The sequence below is a fragment of the Loxodonta africana genome, chromosome 1 (assembly GCF_030014295.1).
Source record: "Loxodonta africana isolate mLoxAfr1 chromosome 1, mLoxAfr1.hap2, whole genome shotgun sequence".
NCBI classification, from domain to species: domain Eukaryota; kingdom Metazoa; phylum Chordata; class Mammalia; order Proboscidea; family Elephantidae; genus Loxodonta; species Loxodonta africana.
Window position 1 is genome coordinate 55,618,399 of NC_087342.1, and position 19,123 is coordinate 55,637,521.

The 19,123-nt window shown below is 43.4% G+C and overlaps 1 protein-coding gene across 1 annotated transcript in view; it reads left to right on the forward strand.

Annotated features, from left to right (window-relative positions):
* The window catches only part of PHACTR1 (phosphatase and actin regulator 1), a 273,928-nt gene that overhangs the window by 155,447 nt on the left and 99,358 nt on the right, over window positions 1–19,123 (forward strand). Inside the window, exons 3-4 of the mRNA XM_023555811.2 lie at window positions 1,262–1,429; window positions 3,500–3,706. Coding sequence (XP_023411579.2) covers window positions 1,262–1,429; window positions 3,500–3,706 — 375 coding nt within the window. The remainder of the gene's footprint in view (window positions 1–1,261; window positions 1,430–3,499; window positions 3,707–19,123) is intronic.

Consider the following 19,123-nt stretch of genomic DNA (forward strand, 5'->3'; position numbering starts at 1 on the left):
TGGAGGACTTCTTGCTTCCGTATATCATTGATGTATAAAATCAAAACCATGGGAGTGCAGAGTGAAAGTAAACAATTATTTATCCAAGACTAACGTTGGTGTCATTTCACTGCTTTATTTCCACAAGTAAGTTGTCGTCTTCAGGTTTTGAGTAAGGCAGTTGCTTTGCCGCTGCTTTCTGTGTTTCTGACTAGGCGTAACGTAGAGTTTTTCATCTGGGTGTTTATTTATCTTATCTGAACAGCTTTCAGTCCTCTTTAAAAATTAATTTGACTTTAATGTCTTATTATCTAGGACTTCCCTGAGCTAGGGTTAAATCATACTGGAGGAATTTGATTTAACAAACAGCCATTGTAGAGAAGCCTTTGATCCTCCGCCATGCTATTAACTAGCTGTCCCAGGTTTCCCTGAGTTGTAAGCAAGATCAAAGCCTGCACACGCAGTGTGATTCGTGGTCATTGCTGAGAATCCTTACTTCCAAGCCAGCCTTGGGCTGCTGCACGTTGGAGCTTAGAGCCTTCCCACAGCTTATCCACCTAGAGAAATCGGGCTCAGGTGGACATAAACAAACCCAGTGCCAGAGCACCAAAAACCAAACCAGTTGCTGTTGAGTCGGTTCTGACTCATGGCGACCCCATATGTGTCAGAGTAAAACAGCGTTCCACAGGGTTTTCAATGGTTGTCACCTTTCAGATGTAGATCGCCAGGCCCTTCTTCTGAGGCTCCTCTGTGTAGACTCAAACCTCCCTCCAACCTTTTGGTTAGCAGCTGAGCCTGTTGCCATTTGCACCACCCAGGGACGCCATAAACAGAGGACAGGATGAAGTTTTTTTTTTTTCCTAGGCTCTTGGAGTTTTTCCTGGGTTTTTGGTGATGTTGAGTGACATGAAGCCCTAAAGTAAGAATTCTTGATCTGGTTTTCCGGTCTCTGAGACCTGCTCAGTTTTTCCAAGTTTTCAAAAATTATAAAGAAAAATTAGTCTTAATTCATCTTTGTTTTAAAAAGTGCATACAAAACGTGGTAGACTGTGGTTAGACGGGTCAAGAGAAAGCAGGAAAATAGCTGGTGGTTACATGCCCCGCCCCATCTCTACAGATAAAATAAATGTCATTAAAAGCGTAAGACCACAATGTAGACCTCAGATACTGACCTTGATAAAGATTGCTCAAAAGTGTCTGCCCTCGGTCTGCAGGCTGGATGGGGCTGCTTTTCCTGGTGGGCAGTCATGGTCTAACTCAGCAATCTCCTTGTCCCTGACAGATGGGGAGCTCTCCATATCCACTGAAGACGACTCCCTGGAAAACGGGCAGTCCCTGAGCTCCAGCCAGCTGTCTCTGCCTGCGCTGTCCGAAATGGAGCCAGTCCCCATGCCCAGGGATCCCTGCTCATATGAGGTGCTCCAACCTTCAGACATCATGGACGGGACAGGTAATGCCCCCACAGAGTCAAGTGGGTCCCCAGACTGCGCCATCGGGGACCTTCCATCTGGCTGGACTTGGGGTTCTATTTTGGACCATCCTGAGCATAAGGACCTAGAAGTGCAGATGAAATTGACCAGTCAGAATATACTGAGTACAAAACATAAGGAGGATGTGTGTATTTTTATAATTCTCAACAACCGCATTCTTTTATTTTAGCATCAATTTCCCCTCTGCATATGGAGGATATTTACATTTATTGTACATACGGGTTTTTTTCTTTTAATAACCTTAATCTCTTTAAAGATGTGCCTTGTTTGTAATATTGATTTAAAACACCATTTCTTTTATTTTCTAACACTCATTTTGGTTAAGATAGAGCTAAATAATCTTGAGCTTCTGTATGGTACCTGTCTGATTCATCTGTTAGAAAGGCCCCGGGCAGGCCCCTTAATCCTCACCCCACTAATTACCAGTAGTAATTACTGGCTAAGTTGTATTCTACCTATAGATGATTGCTGATGTCACCTGACTGGTCCAAAGTCGTCTGAGTGGCCAACACGCATTCTGTCAGGTTTGTAGGGTGGTCCTCGTTAGCCAGAAGACGGGTCCCTCCCTGCAGCCAGTGAGGAGTTGGTAGGTGCTGTGAGGAGATGGGTCTGGGGAAGGGACCTCTTGGGTAGAGAAGGCATCTCCTTTCCCCAACTGTGCACAAAATCCACGTCAGCAGGAGCTCCCATAGGAGGAAAGGAGAGATGGTGTGTCACAAGTTAATTCCAAGGCTGCGCTTTGGGACGCGGTGAGTCATTGCTCCATCAGGGTGTCAAACACTGATAATAATAGTGCCCCTTGAGACAGGGGGAGAATTGAGTGCTCATGAGGACGATTACCCAGGCTTTGAGGCTGCCAGGAGCACTGCTACCTAGATTAGGAAGGAAGGAGAGAGCCGGGGAGGGAGGAGTCACCTACAGGCATTCTTATTGCAGCAGTGATAAAAAGGAGGAGCCTGTGCAATTGAGTTACGTTTTTCTCCCCCAGGGGATTTTTTCCAGCTAAAGCAGTGAATTGTTTTTTGTTTTGTTTTGTTTTATCCAACCTTTCTCGTGACATTGCAAAGAGATGGATTTGCCTGTTATAGTGAAATCTGTCATGCCAGTGAAGTCACAGGGCTTCACTCTGTCATCGGCCCAGGCTGGAGCACAGTAGTGAGGTGTGTGCCACCTCCCTGTGACGTCTCTTACTGAAGCCACCAGGGGTGCCCTATGGGGAAAGAAAAAGTCGGGCTCAATGCAGAGCAAAGAGAAATGGGGAGAATGAAGACAAGCAAACCACAATTGTGGGGAGCAAGAGGCAAGAGGAAAGGGTGACATGAAAGGTGTTGGTTTGAAACACCTTTCGCCTTTTCAAAGTTCATAGGAGCTGGGAGGGAAGATTACTGACCAAGAGACTGCTGCCGAGTGCTGAGGGCTGTTGAACCAGGAGGAGCAGCCATCAGAGGCGTGTGGCATGCAGCTGAGTGCTAGCCTTCTGGACAGTCATCATTACCTGGTGTTCTAGAACCACAGAGAGCAAGACCCAATGGGCAAACTCCAACCCCCAAATCCACTCTCTCTCCCTCCCTGGGAAAGGGCAGGCCGGCCCAGACAAAGGTGCCAGCATCTGGTTCTGGTTCGGCTTAGAGGGGGCTGGCTCTCCATCCTTGATCTACTACATTTGCATCTTGTTGATCGTTGCTGGGTCATAAGTCACGTTTTACAGCATCAAAGAATGTGTGCATTACAAACGCCAAGCTTGACATTGTGATGGTTTTGAGCAAATGTCCTTTTTCTGTCTTCTCTCTGTCTTTTCCCTCCTCCCATTTCTTTCCCTTTGCCTCCCCATGTCGCTCCACCCCCCTCTGTCTCTATTGGATTTCTGGTGTCCACTCTACCTTTGACACGTCTGTGAGCACGTGGAGTGGTAGGCGCCCCAGCGGCATTGCCTGCCAGCATCCCTGTCCTGTGCTCCCTTCCTGGCCAGGCTGGCAGCCACACTGCTGTTTGTGTAATGTCTCCTGTGTGTCATGTGGTTGTGCCCTCAGTGTCTGAAGAGAGTCCCTCTGCCGGTGAGTCTGGAGCCCTCCTGTCCCAAGATCCTTCAGCCAAACCAGTCCTGCTACTGCCCCCCAAAAAACCTGCTGCTTTCTCTGGAGACCATGAGGAGACCCCAGTGAAGCAGCTCTCCCTTCTCAAGCAACCCCCCGCCCTGCCTCCCAAACCCATTGCCAGGATTACCAACCACTTAACAGGTGAGTCACAGCTCTGAGGACGTGGGGCCCCTCCTTCCCTTCAAGGGATGATGCTTGCCTTTTCAGCTTTTGATCTGAGTGTGCCTCTCTTGGGAGGTCGCTCTCTCGGGTGTCGGGGTGTCTCCTTGTGAATCTTGGTACACACATTTGTGATCTGGGTTTCTGTGGTTTGTGTCATTTTAGAAGCACTCGATATACACTTAGCAGTCCTCTGCTAAGAGCCTTCAGTTGTGTGTATTTGTAAATATGTGCATCTGTATTTCTGTGACTAACTGAACGTTATATGCCAACCTAAGTGAGTTTGATTTAACTTCAAAATCTTTGCAAAGATAAAGAGTAGCACCTTGTATCCTTCAAAATGAGTTTGTCAAGGCTTTTACTTACGTATTTTGTCTTTATTGATCGAAAGCCAGTATGTTTCTTCAGTTAAAATTCATTTGGGTGCTACTTGTTCTTTAAAAAAAAAAGCAAAAAACAGGTATCTGTGAAGTATTGTGGGAAATATGTTTTTAAAAGAATAAACTCAGGAACATTGACCTAAAATGATTTTTTTACTCTTATTTTTTTTTTTAAAGTGTTACTTAGTGAATAGACCCACAATTACTGAATTTGGCACGCAGTGGAATTCCATTTAGCTGTTTACTAGCAGGTGAATCAGATACCACTGTGTGATGTAAGGTTTAAACATCTTTCTGAGCATTGTTTCTCCAACCTCAGTAAAGTAATCCCACCTGAAACTGGGCAACTGCCTTTTTACACTCTTTGGTATTTTTACAAGCAGGATATGATTGATCTCTCTAACAGTTTTGTAAGGTGTAATGAGGGTGAAGGTAGGGAAGAATATTCACCTGTTCTGTAGATAGAAAAACTGAGGTTCAGGAAAAGTGTCTTTTCCAAGGCTGGCAGGAATTTTGCAGCAAAACCAAGATGAAACCCTGTTTCCCAGCTCCTCCCAGTTCACTGAATCTTCTTTCCATAATGCAGGATGTCTCTCATGTGGGCTGAATTTTGTTAGAATCCAGTTTAGACCTAGGGTAGTGTCCAGCTATTAATAAATACATCCACCCTAGTCCGACTTTGTGATTTCAAAGAGCAAATTTCCATTTAAAGGAACTATTCAACACATTGATAACATTTTAGTTCAGTTCCCAAAATTTAAATTCATAGAACAGCGCAAAGGGAGAAAAGCATTGGGAAGAGATACTATCTGTCTCCCCACTCTCCACCCACCACCCATCCACGCATCCGTCCATCCCTCCATCCATCTGTATCTATGTCATAAAAAATTAATATTGCTCTACATATTGTCTTATCACCAGCTTTTTGCACTTAGTGGTATCTGGTGAACTAATTCTCCCGTCAGTAAATATTCCACAACGTGATTTTATTAGCTGCTTGGTACAGATCCAGAGTTACCTGATTGATCCCGTAGGGTTTGTCTGTATTCTCTATGGTAAAAAACAGAGCTGCAAACATCCATGTATATATATCTTTATAAGGATCTCTCGTTTTCCCCTAATTGATTCCTGAAGTATTTCCCTAATTTATTGAGTCAAAGCGTGTGTTCTTTGTAAGGATTCGATGCCAGTTTTCTCTTGAGAAAGATTAAATATTGCAAAATACACCTCCACAAGCAATATGCATTTATTCAATACATCTGCAGGCGGAAGGGGTCTCTGGGTGGCACCAACAGTTAAGTGCTTGACTGTTAACCAAAAGGTTGCCAGTTCAAACTCGCCTAGAGACACGTGAGAAGAAAGGCTTGCCAATCTGCTTCCAAAAGGTCACAGCTTTGAAAACCCTGTGGAGCAGGTCTACTTTGCACACATGGGGTCACCGTGAGTCAGAGCCGACGGCAACTGGTTTGGTTTTTTTGGTTTTGATAGGCTGAATACTGTGCTAGGTATCAAAGAAAACCAACCAAACGCTTTGCCGTCGAGTCGATTCCAACTCACAGCAGCCCTATAGAACAGAGTAGAACTGCCCTGTAGAGTTTCCCAGGAGTGCCTGGTGGATTCGAACTGCCAGCCTTTTGGTTAGCAGCGATAGCATTTAACCATTACACCACCAGAGTTTCCAGATATCAAAAGGGACACAATATATGAGTTTTATAAAATATATATATGTATAAATAATCTAGTGCCAAGAGAAATACTGTACAGAATAGCACTTGTAGTTAATGCAGTCTGATAGAAGTTACTGGAGAAGGCTGAACATGAGCGGTCCCTAAAGTGTGAATGGCGCTTATCAAGAAACAAGGCAAGGGCATTCCAGGAAAGAATATCTGGACAGAGGCTTAGAGGGGATGATGAGGATGGCATGGTTTGGGTCAGTGAGGAGGTGGCTGAGCTGGGGTGGAGGGCTCTTTTCGGGATGTCCTCAGAGAGTGGGTTGACTAGGTGGGGCGTATGAGGATTTAGATTTTATTCCCTAGGCAGTGCAAAGCCTTGGAAAGTTTTTGAGCAGGGGAATCATATGATGAAGCCTAGCCTTTAAAATCTCTTCCTGTGTCATCGTGTAGGATGAGCAGAAAGAGGAGAAGACCAGAGGTCTGTCAGGGAAGCCACGGGGGCCGGCCGTACGCACTGTATGCCCCAGCCCCCTCTAGAGTTAAATCGGGGGCCGGCCCTACGCACTGTATGCCACAGCCCCCTCTAGAGTTAAATTGAACTGTTTTTGAGTCAGAGAGACTACTTACAAGGCTGTTCCAGTCATTCCAGTATGACTTCACCCACCTCTGGCCATAGCAGTGTCTTGGAAGAGAGAGTATGGGCCAGTGGATAAGACATTCTAAAAGGAGAATTGACAGAATTTCTTAACTAACAGCACCCACTAATTTATCTTAATTATCTAATTAATGGAGGCAACTTGAGCTTTAGCTGTGAACCCTGGAGCTTGGGTAGCCTGGTATCCACCTGACTTTTTTGATATAATCAGGGACTAAAGATACCTTAATTAGCCCAATCTATGTGTCTTCACTGGCCCTTTCCCAAGGAGAGTAGGCCATTATCGGTGAACCTCATGTCCACACCACCCCCCACCATTGCCATCGAGTCAATTCTGACTCATAGTGACCCTACAGGACAGAGTAGAACTGCCCCATAGCGTTTCCAAGGAGCACCTGGTGGATTCGAACTGCCAACCTTTTGGTTAACAGCATGCCCACATAGCCTGGGTCAATAGATAAAAATATATAAGTCTAATATCCTTACCATAGTGTACCTCTTAAACATGATAAAGACCGGACAGGTAGAGATGTCTGTAGGCTACGAGTCTAGAAGTATCCTTTAGGGTTTAAACTTAGACTGGCTTAATTTTTGTAAGTGAGCAATCAGTCATGAGTCAGCATCACCATGAGACAGCTGCAGTAACCCTGTTCTGTTACTAATTACTCCAGAGACACCTGGGCCATATCAGAAAGAATTAGTAAACTAAGAATTCTAGAACTGGGGTCTTCATGTGTCGGAGTCTACTCAATGGCAAGTGGTAGAGTCCCTGGTTGGTAAAAATAGTTAATGTGCTCAGCTGCTAACCAATAGTTAATGTGCTCAGCTGCTAACCAAAAGTTCCAGAGGCACCTCAGAAGAAAGGCCTGGTAATCTATTTCTGAAAAACCAGCCATTGAAAACCCTGTGGAGCGTAGTTCCACATACATGGGGCCACTGTGAATAACAATCAACTCAATGGCAACTGGTTTTGTAAAGTGAGACTTAACGCTTTTAGCATGTTCTCAATGTTTTTTTTTTATTGACTCTTTTGAAAGAAAAATAGGACAGTGAGAGAGACACCATGAAGGGTTAGTAGAGAGTGATAGTTGTTACTGACCCGGAAAAATTCTGGAGGAAACATCCTGAAGTAGGACTTCTTCCAGACATATTGTTACAGGGTAGGGCTTCCCAGCTCTGGACTAAGCCCTGCTTAGGTTCTTACCTTCTTCTGACCACGAATGACCAGGAGAGGCTCAGAGATTCCACATGAACAAAGGTTTGTTAGGGACAGAGTAAAAGGCTTGCGAGGGAGAGAGGGAGAGGGGTTTCCACCTACGCTAGCTTCCAGTCTCTCAACTGGACAAAGGATTTCCTAGGGCTTATAAGAGTTCTTAGGTGGGAAAAAAGCATTATCTTTATTCATTAGATGGGTAGAGATTTCCAGGAGAAGGGGAGGGATTATGGAAATCACATGCACAGGCAGTTAGAATTTGAGATGGACTTCCTCGCGGAGGCTGCTGGAACCAAGATGGAGTCTGTCACAAAGGCTGCCGGGATGTCGAACAAGATTTATTCTGGGATGTTGTGCATGCATGGTGCCTTTGGATCTTGGTTCAAGCCCCGGAAGGGGGTCCCTGTTCATGTTCGTCTCATGTGGAAGGTCATCCATAGGCCTTCTACACTTTACTACACACGCTCTGTACCTGGTGAGGCCTTGAAAAAACAACTCAGGAAGATTATCCGTAATTTTGTAGCTGGTCAAGCACACAGGGCCTTGAAATGTAGCCCCTTATCTTGTCTAAGCACTTCGTTTGTTAATTATAAGTAGTTTTTGGGTGCCAGGAACAAAAGTTATATGGTGGTGTGTACTTAGGTTTAGATTCAGAGACTAATTATAGCTGGTCAAGCACACAGGGACTTGAAATGTAGCCTTTATTTAATTCAGCCAGACTGATCTCTTCCCTGTCTCAGTATGATCAGAGAAAGAAATGCAGAAATATCTTTCCTTCAGCACTTGCTTTCACTCTATCAGGAAAACCACAATTCATTTGGAGGACTATTTGTCTTAGAAAATTTCTCTCTTCTTCAGCCAGGTAGAGAGAAGCTCTTGCTCCCCAGACATCTTTCTCCTTCTGCTGTCATCCTCCGATCTTGTCTTCCCTGGCAGAGCGTGCACAGTGGTCAGTGGTGGTTGGCCATCAGCTTCCCTTCCTTTCTGGAAGTTCAGTGCCCAGCAGAGCTGGCTACATAATGAATATGCTCTGAGGTGGATGGGCCTTAACACGCATACTTCTTGGAATGATGAATGACGCCAGAAGAAAAGGGAAATTAAGGCAAAACCACTGTCTCCTACCTTTCTGAGTCCTCATGGTTTATTTATTTTTTTCCCCATCAGTCACCTTTCCAGCCATGCTAGTTCCAGAGGCCAAATGTTAAACATGGCATGAATGCATGCCTTCTGCATATAGGGTACCTGGGATAGGCACCCAAAGGTGCCTGTTGGATGGGGGACATGGGAGTCCTCCGTGCAAGTCCATGGGAGCTGGACTTCATAGTCTGATTTTCACACTTGGGGAATGGTAATGACAGCTGCCATTTCTTGGGAACTTTACAGTGTACATTTCGTTCTGTGAGGTCGATAGTATCATCTCTATTATCACCTTTTCCCATGAGAAGAAAATGAAATTTGGAGAAGTAAAATGACTTGCTTTTGGTTACATAGCTAGAAAGTGACAGATAGGCTTGAACCCATTTTGTCTGACTCCAGAATCGTCATGTATAACCATTATTTTCTACCTCCTCCAACACAAGCCCTAGTCCTAAAATCCAGGAGAACTTAATCACCAGCTTTTGTGGCTTCTTGCTTTGTAAGTTTTAATCCACTTAAGAAATGCAGAATTCTGCCCCTTCATTGTTATAACTCAGGGACAAAAAATTATCCAGTCTTTAAAAAATAATATTCTCCACTGAACTGTACATGCGAAGATTGTTGAAATGGCGAATGTTTTGTTAGCAATTTGTTAGCACACTAAAAAAAAGAAAGAATGAGAAGAAAAAAATAGTGATCTAAAGAGGAGGGCCTGAGCTCAGTTGGGTTGGATGTGGAAGAACACACCAGAAGACAGCAAGAATTGGGGGGCAAATCACATGGCAAAGATTTGGCCACAGTTAGAGACTAACAGTTCAGCAAAGAAAGGAAGCTGTTGCTGATCCTTAAAGGCAAGCCCTTCTGATAATGTGAACCTGCCCAAGGCTTATTTGCACTATCTTTAGAACCTGAAATACAAGGAAACTGAACTGTATCATCAGAACTTAGTCGATTGCTAGTTTCAGCATGACCAAATATTTGCAACTGCAAATTTACCTGACAAATAGCACGTACACCCCGTGGTATTTTTCAGCCCAGCACTTAGGCCTGTCTGATGAGAACCTTCCATCCATGCTTGTCAAACCAAGACCAGTATTCCTGTTTGTGACTGTCTCTCTGGTTTTGTGGACATTGTCACCGCTCCATGGTCACATTCCGCTACGTCATTAAGTTTTTCTGTTGCTCTCTGTCCCTGTTTCTGCCCAACATTCCCTGCCATCCTCATTCTTGTTCCCCTCTCTCATCCTTCCTTCCCACCCTCGTAGAATCATCTACCCCTGCCTGAGCCTTCCCTGCTGGTATTCTGCTCTGCCAGTGCAAGAAAACTGAAGGTTAGACCACCGTGACCTTGAGCTGTATCTGTGCCTCTAAGTGGAGGAATGAATAGTAACTCAGAAGCCTCATGGTACTGATACCCTGAAGGTACAGGGCAGCTGCCTGAATTTATTTTTTATACCCATTTCTCTGTATTTTTCAGCTCTTGATTTTCTTTTCTCAAAATGCAGAATTTCTTTCCTTAGTGTGTTTGCTGATTGTCTATTGATTAATTGGAACCCTGGTGGCGCAGCGGGTAAGAGCTTAGCTGCTAACCTAAGAAGGTCAGCAGTTTGAATCCACCAGCCACTCTTGGAAACCCTATGGGCAGTTGTACTCCGTCCTGTAGCATCACTGTGGGTCAGAATTGACTCAGTGGCAGCAGGTTTTTTGTTTTTGTTTTTTGTATTGATTAATTAAAACATATTTGAATTGGGGCTCTTTGCTCTGACCTCTATGATCAGGGTCAAGATCATAGCAAAATAACTTTTTTTTGTTTGTTTTTGTAGCCCTGTTAGCTTGGGGATTTAATTCATTTAGCGCCTAAATTTTGAGTGTTTGCTGTTTACAAGATGCCCTGATATAATTTACAAAAAATGTAAAGGCCTTCGACCTGTGAGTGATGGGCGGTTATAAGCTACAGAAAATGTATAACATGAGGGGGTACAAACATGGCTTTCAAGAAATTCAAATAGCAAACCCTTTTGAAGATATCAGGAAAGGGGTCATAAAGGAAGACGTATTTAAGTTAGACCTTAAAAAATAAATAAATTTTGACCTACCACCCATCTGTCAGTTGGTCGTACTATAGTGGCTTATGTGTTGCTATGATGCTGGGAGCTATAACCCTGGTATTTCATATACCAACAGTGTCACTCATGGTGGGCAGGTTTCAGGTGAGCTCCCAACTAAGACAAAGAAGAAAGGCCTGGTGATCTACATCCAAATACCAGCCAATGAAAACCTTACAGACTACAACAGAACATGTCTGACTGGCTTGCTTTGGAGACATCATCAGGAGGGATCAGGCGCTAGAGGAGGACGTCAGGTTTGGTGAAGTAGAGGACCAGTGAGGGCAAGGTCCTCAGTGAGATGAGTTGGCGCAGTAGCCGCAATGATAGATTCTAACTTAATGGTGATCATGGGAATGATGCAGGACCCCGCAGTGTTTTGTTCTGTAGTGTGTAAGGTTGCCATGAGTTGGAGTCTACTCAAAAGCAGCTGTCTATCTATTTAAGGTTTCAACAGGAAGAGATTGGAGAAGGCGGTTGTTTTGAAACAGGAAGCAGAATACACAAAGACACAGGAGTAAGATAAGGCATGTTATGTTCAAGAAATACAAACAGTCTAGCTTAGCAAGAATGTAGGATCCTTGTGGGATACAAGTGAAAGACCAGGCTGTAAAAGTGGATAGAAGCAGAACTGTGAAGAGCCTAGAACGCCATGATGAGGGATTTAACTTTGTAGAAGGAAGTGAGCATCTTTGTGTGTTTTTAGCAGCGATTGATTGCTTTCGGCCAAGCATGTCTTCTTGATGTTCTAGTGGAAGAGATGAATAATAATGGTATCAGATGGGTTTACAACTGGACCTAAATGTACCTGGGGGATGTCCAGCGTCAGCCTGAAGCTGAGAAGGGCCATACCGCAGTGGAATCTGCAGCCTTGTGAGGAAGAGAAGCCCCTGCCTCTGAAGGCGGTTAAGGGGGAGTTGGATAATCATTTGCCGGGGTATTTGCTTCTTTAAGGAGACTGAGCAAGATTTTCACCAACTTGAATTCTGTGTTTCCAGGTTTTTTTTTTTATGTTTCCTGCCATAAATGAAATGTGATTCTCCCATGTTCTGCAGTGTTTGAAGAAAACGTGGTAACCTCGGTGGAAAAGCAGCCCCTTAGAAGAGTAGGGTTAGCAGATGACAGTCACCCATGGGTCATACTGATGGCCCAGCGATCAGTCTCAGAGACACCTCTAGGAATCTGAGGGGGCTATGGGCTGTCCTTACAGACACCAACTACAGCAGGTTAGACCAGCCACCGCCATCACTCTAAGTGCAAGAAGTAATAGATGTCATCATCAGACAGAGGCAAGGTCCCAGAGGAGCTGCAGCGTCCTGATTTCCCTTGATAATGTCAACGGATCTAGCTTAGCTTATTTACACTTCACAAAGAGTGTTCTGTGTGAATTTCAGGTGCTCTGTATAGCATTTTCTTTTACATGACTTAAATTTACTTCTTTCAGGCTTCATGATTATGGCTTCTAGTTCTAGTGTTATGAGGTCCTATGAGCATGTTTATACTCACCTTTAGAACTCTGTGATTTTGATTCAGATATTCACAAGGACCAGTCCTTCCCATCCCTAACCCCCACTTTTGAATCCATGCTCCTTTCAGCTGTGCATCTCTGGACCTTCTCACCTGCCTTTATGCCTGTCTTGAACTAGTTGCCACTGAGTTGACCCTGATTCATGGTGACCCTATGTGTGTCAAGACAGAGCTCTGCTCCAAAGCGTTTTTCAATGGCTGCTTTTTCAGAAGTAGATCACCAGGCTTTCCTTCCACAGTGCCTCTGGGTGTACTCGGACCTCCAGCCTTTCGGTTAGCAGCCAAGCATGTTAACCATTTACACTACCCAGGAATAGCAAATTGGCTGCTGTTGAAAAAAAGAAACCAGTTGCCAATGAGTCAATTCTACCTCCCCAAGTGCTGAAGAAGGCTCAAGTTCAGCAGCTCCTTTATCAATTGAATGGCCTTTTCCTCCCCCATTCTCCCTGAGGGGACAGCCTAGTTTCATTCTCCAAAAATAAGCAGTACAATGTGTTTTTATGCGGGTGATTTATAATTTCTAACAGAAGAGTTACTTACTGATCCTATCAATGAGTGTTTGTTCCGTAATTATAAGAACATCCACAGTGTTGACTCTTTGACAGCAGTTCCCTGGTAGCGAATAATGTGTCATTTAACCCCCCGCCACCCAAAAATCTATTTTAATTGCCCTGCAAGGGGGACGTGCCCAGGAGACTCCGGTTGTGACAGACTCTCATCCACTGCCAGGCATCTCCGTCTCAATGAGGTATTGTTGTCAGATGTTCTTGAAAGGAGGAAATTGAAAAAACAAAATGCTTTTTTGTTCAAAAACAAACATTTTTAAAAACAAAAATGTGTCCTTCTGGAAAGCGTCTCTGAAACAAAATCGGCTGCTAGTGCAGGTAAAGTGTGTGCTATCACAGGCCTCACTTTTAGGGTTCTGGAAGGTCTTAGAACATATTCCTCACAAACTCTGAGGGTTGGCTGTAGTTTCCTAGTACTGGCCAGACTTGGTAGAGTGAACCAGGTTTGGGGCATTTAGCACAAATAACTTTTTGGGTTTTTTCATTTGTTTCTTTTTGTGTGTGTGGTAAGTATATGTGTAGCAAAACATGTGCCATTTCAGTACTCTTCTTTCCGTGTACAATTCAGGGACATTAATTGTGTTCGTCATGTCATTCAACCATCACCATCATCAGTTTCCAAATTTTCCATCAACCTTAACAGAAGCTCAGTGCCCCCTAAGCAATGAGCCCTTTTCCTTTGTTATTCTTATTTCTCTGTATACATTCCTCTCACCAGAAAGGGTCAATCAACACATTTTGTCTCTGCAAGCATCTGACCATGGAAAAATGCCAGATGATCATAGATCCCTAGGCCCTCTGATATTCTGAAGAAACTGATAGAGTGTCTCTGAGCTCCTATCTTGCAGTCAGGAGGAGGGACAAGGAACTCTTATTAGGTTCTAAGCACACTTCTCTCAGGCCCTTTACGTCTTCGGGTGGAGATGCTAACCCACTAAAACCAGCTGGCAAATGTCTGAGAAATTCTTGCAACACCTTTGCACATTAGGGAACCAAGTGTTACTATCAATGACACAGATTACAAATGGGCTTTTACACCAGGTGTTGATAAAATGTTCATTAATGGTGGTGAGAAGGGAGGCGAGAGGTGGATTCATCGCGCCCTAACTCATTCAGTGTTCAGGTTACAGTCCGATAGCCCAAGAATCAACTACAGAAGTTGTCTTGGGTTTTCATTTCCTTGGCTGAAGTCATAAGCCAGAGCTATGTCATATTCGGGAAATACAGCTCTCTTGGGTTTTATGGCTCTGTGATACTCACAGTTTGGGTTATTTTCCTTGTTCTTGGGAACTGGTTGTTTTGTTTTTTCCACTCCATCAGCACAGACATTTTTATGAATATACTGCATCTCGTTCCACGTGGCTGCCGAGGACTCATCCATTTCTAATAAGGCAGCTGGAGGAAGCTTTGTGTTTGCCCCACAGGACCAGCCACCATCACTGTAAATGCGAGAAGGACACTGTGTCCTCTGACAATTAATAAATATTGTGCATCAGATATATGCAAGCCATTGCGTTCAGTAAGGTGCTCTCAAGGCAAAGGAGGTGTTTTTATCCCTGGATTTTTCATTTCTTAGGGCTTCCGTAACAAAGTACCATAAAGTAGGAGACTTTAAACAACAGAAATTTATTGTCTCGAAATTCTGGAGGCTAGAAGTCTAAATTCATGGTGTTGGCGGGGCCATACTCCCTCTAGCGGCTCTAGGGGAGAGTCCTTCCTTGTCTCTCAAGGCTTCCTTGGCTGGTATCTGCAGCAAAACTTTCGTGGTCACATGGCCATCTTTCTTCTGTGTCTTTCTGAGTCTCTTCTCTTTTATAAGGACACCTTCAGATTGCATTAGGACCAACCCAACTGAATATGACTTCATGTTAATCTAGCTGACAACTTCTTCAAATACCTTATTTCCAAACAAGGTCATGGTCATGGGTTGTGGTTATTGTTAGGTTGCATTAAGTGAGTTCTGACTCATAGCAACCTAACAACAACAGAACAAAACACTGCCCGGTCCCTAGCCATGCTCACAATCATTCTGTTTGAGACCATCGTTGCAGCCACTGTGTCAATCCATCTCATCGAGGGTCTTTCTTTTCTTTGCTGACCCTGCACTTTACCAAGCATGATGTCCTTCTTCAGGGACTGGTCCAAAGTACATGAGATGAAGTCTCACCATCCTCTCTTCCAAAGAGCACTCTGGCTGTATGTCTTCCAAGACAGAATTGTTCATTCTTCTGGCAGTGTTGTTGTTAGGTGCCGTCGAGTTGGTTCCGACTCATAGCGACCCTATGCACAACAGAACAAAACACTGCCTGGTCCTGCGCTGTCCTTACAATTGTTATTATGCTTGAGCTCATCGTTGCAGCTGCTGTGTCAGTCCACCTCGTTGAGGGTCTTCCTCTTTTCCGCTGACCCTGTACTTTGCCAAGCATGATGTCCTTCTCCAGGGACTGATCCCTCCTGACAACATGTCCAGAGTATGTAAGACGCAGTCTCGCCATCCTTGCCTCTAAGGAGCATTCTGGCCACACTTCCTCGAAGACAGATTTGTTCGTTCTTTTGGCAGTCCATGGTATATTCAATATTCTTCACCAACACCACAATTCAAAGGTGTCAACTCTTCTTTGGTCTTCCTTATTCATTGACCAGCTTTCACATGCATATGATGTGATGCATACCATAGTTTGGGTCAGGCGCACCTTAGTCTTTAAGGTGACATCTTTGCTCTTCAACACTTTAAAGAGGTTCTTTGCAGCAGATTTGCCCAGTGCAATGCGTCTTTTGATTCCTTGACTGCTGCTTCCATGGCTGTTGGTTGTGGATCCAAGTAAAATGAAATCCTTGACAACTTCAATCTTTTCTCCATTCATCATGATGTTGCTCATTGGTTCAGTTGTGAGGATTTTTGTTTTCTTTATGTTGGGAGCTGTAATCCATACTGAAGGCTGTGGTCTTTGATCTTCATTAGTAAGTGCTTCAAGTCCTCTTCACTTTCAACAAGCAAGGTTGTATCATCTGCATAATGCAGGTTGTTAATGAGTCTTCCTCCAGTCCTGATGCCCCATTCTTCTTCATATAGTCCAGCTTCTCGGATTAGTTGTTCAGCATACAGATTAAATAGGTATGGTGAAAGAATACAACCCTGACGCACACCTTTCCTGACTTTAAACCAATCAGTATCCCCTTGTTCTGTCCGAACAACTGCCTCTTGATCTACATACAGGTTCCTCATGAGCACAATTAAGTGTTCAGGAATTCCCATTCTTCACAGTGTTATCCATAGTTTGTTATGATCCACACAATCAAATGCCTTTGCATAGTCAATAAAACACAGGTAAACATCCTTCTGGTATTCTCTGCTTTCAGCCAGGATCCATCTGACATCAGCAATGATATCCCTGGTTCCACATCCTCTTCTGAAACCGGCCTGAATTTCTGGCAGCTCCCTGTCGATATACTGCTGCAGCCGTTTTTGAATGATCTTTTGCTTACAATATTAATGATACTGTTCGATAATTTCTGTATTCTGTTGGATCACTTTTCTTTAGGATGAGCTCAAATATGGATCTTTTCCAGTCAGTTGACCAAGTAATTGTCTTCCAAATTCCTTGGCATAGATGAGTGAACGCCTCCAGCGCTGCATCTGTTTGTTGAAATATCTCAATTAGTATTCCATCAATTCCTTGAGCCTTGTTTTCACCAGTGTCTTCAGTGTAGCTTGGATTTCTTCCTTCAGTACCATCCATTCTTAATCATATGCTACCTCCTGAAATGGTTGAATGATGACCAATTATTTTTGGTACAGTGACTCTGGGTATTTGTTCTATCTATTTTTGATACATCCTTTGTCATTCACTATTTTGCCCATAGAATCTTTCAAAATTGCAACTTGAGGCTTGAATTTTTTCTCCAGCTCTTTCAGCTTGAGAAATGCCAAACGTGTTCTTCCCTTTTGGTTTTCTAACTCCAGGTCTTGCACATTTCATTATAATATTTTACTGTGTCTTCTCGAGCTGCCCTTTAAAATCTTTTGTTTAGCTCTTTTACTTCATCAATTCTTCCATTCGCTTTAGCTATTCTACATTCAAGAGCAAGTTTCAGAGTCTTCCCATTTTGATCTTTTCTTTCTTTTTAATGACCTTTTGCTTTCTTCATGTATGATGCCCTTGATGTCTTCCCACAACTTCTCTGGCCTTCTCTTATTAGTGTTCAATGTGTCAAATCTATTCTTGAGATGGTTTCCAGGTGGTGTCTTAGTCATCTAGTGCTGCTATAACAGAAATACCACAAGTAGATGGCTTTAACAAAGAGAAATTTATTCTCTCACAGTTTACGAGGCAAGAAGTCCAAATTCAGGGTGCCAGCTGTAGGGGAAGGCTTTCTCTCTCTGTTGGTTCCGGTGAAAGATCTTTGTCATCAATCTTCCCCTGGTCTAGGAGCTTCTCTGTGCAGGGATCCTGGGTCCAAAGGACACCTGGTGCTTCTGGTGGTATGAGGTCCTCCATCTCTCTGCTCACTTCTCTCTTTTATATCTCAAAAAGGATTGAGTCAATGTATGACCTAATCTTATAGATTGAGTTTTGCCTCATTAACATAACTGCTTCTAATCCTGCCTCATTAACATAATAGAGGCAGGATTTACAACACATAGTAAAATCACATCAGATGACAAAATGATGGATAATCACACCATATTGGGAATCACTGCCTAGCCAAGTTGACACACATTTTCGGCAGAAGTAATTCAATCCATAAGAGTTGAGATATACTCAAGGTCATTTTTTGGCTCTTGTGGACTTGTTCTAAGTTTCTTCAACTTCAACTTGAACTTGCATATGAGCAATTGATGGTCTGTTCAGCATTCGGTCCCTGGCCTTGTTCTGACTGATGATATTGAGATTTTCCATCATCTCATTCCACAGATGTAGTTGATTTTGATTCCTGTGTATTCCATCTGGTGAAATCCACATGTATAGTTGTGTTTATGTTGTTGTAAAAAGGTATTTCCAATGAATAAATTGTTGGTCTTACAGAATTCTAACATGCGATCTCCATCATCATTTCTAATCACCAAGGCCATATTTTCCAAATACCAAACCTTCTTCTTCATTTCCAACTTTTGCATTCCAATCACCAGTAATTATCAGTGAAACTTGATTGTATGTTTGATCAATTTCAGACTGCAGAAGTTGGTAAAAATCTTCAATTTCTTCATCTTTTGGCCACAGTGGTTGGTGCCAATAATAGTTGTGGTCTTCCTTGTAGGCATATGGATATTATCCTATCACTGAAAGCATTGTACTTCAGGATAGATCTTGAAATGTTCTTTTTGACAATGAACACGATGCCATTCCTCTTGAATTTGTCATTCCTGGCATAGTAGATCATGTGATTGTCCGATTCAAAATGGCCAACACCAGTCCATTTCATCTCACTAATGCCTAAGATATCAATCTTTGTGTGTTCCATTTCATTTTTGAAGACTTCCAGTTTTCCTAGATTCACACTTTGTACATTCCATGCTCTGATCATTAGTGGATGTTTGCAGCTGTTTCTTCCCATTTTGAATCATGCTACATCAGCAAATGAAGCTTGACTCCACCCATGTTATTAAGGTCGACTCTACTTTAAGAGGCAGCTCTTCCCCAGTCGTATTTTGAGTGCCTTCCAACCTAAGAGGCTCATCTTCTGGCACTATATCAGACAATGTTCTGCTGCTATTCCTAAAGTTTTCACCAGTCGGTTTTTTCAGAGGTAACTGCCAGGACCTTCTTCTTAGTCTGTCTTAGTCTGGAAGCTCCTCTGATAACTGTCCACCAAGGGCGGCCCTACTAGTATTTGAAATACCAGTGGCAAAGCTTCCAGTATCACAGCACCAGGCAAGTTGCCACAGTGGGACAAACTGACAGATACGTGGTGATACAGACAGTAGAGGTTAAAACCAAAAATACTCATTGCCATCAAGTCTGCCCCAACTCATGTAAACCCATGTGTTACAGAATAATATTGCTCCTTAGGGTTTTCTTGGCTGTAATCTTTACAAAAGTAGATCACTAGGCGTTTTTCCATGGCACTGCTGGGTGAGTTTGAACTGCCAACCTTAAGGTTAGCAGCCATTCATAAACTGGCAGTTAAGACTTCAACATATC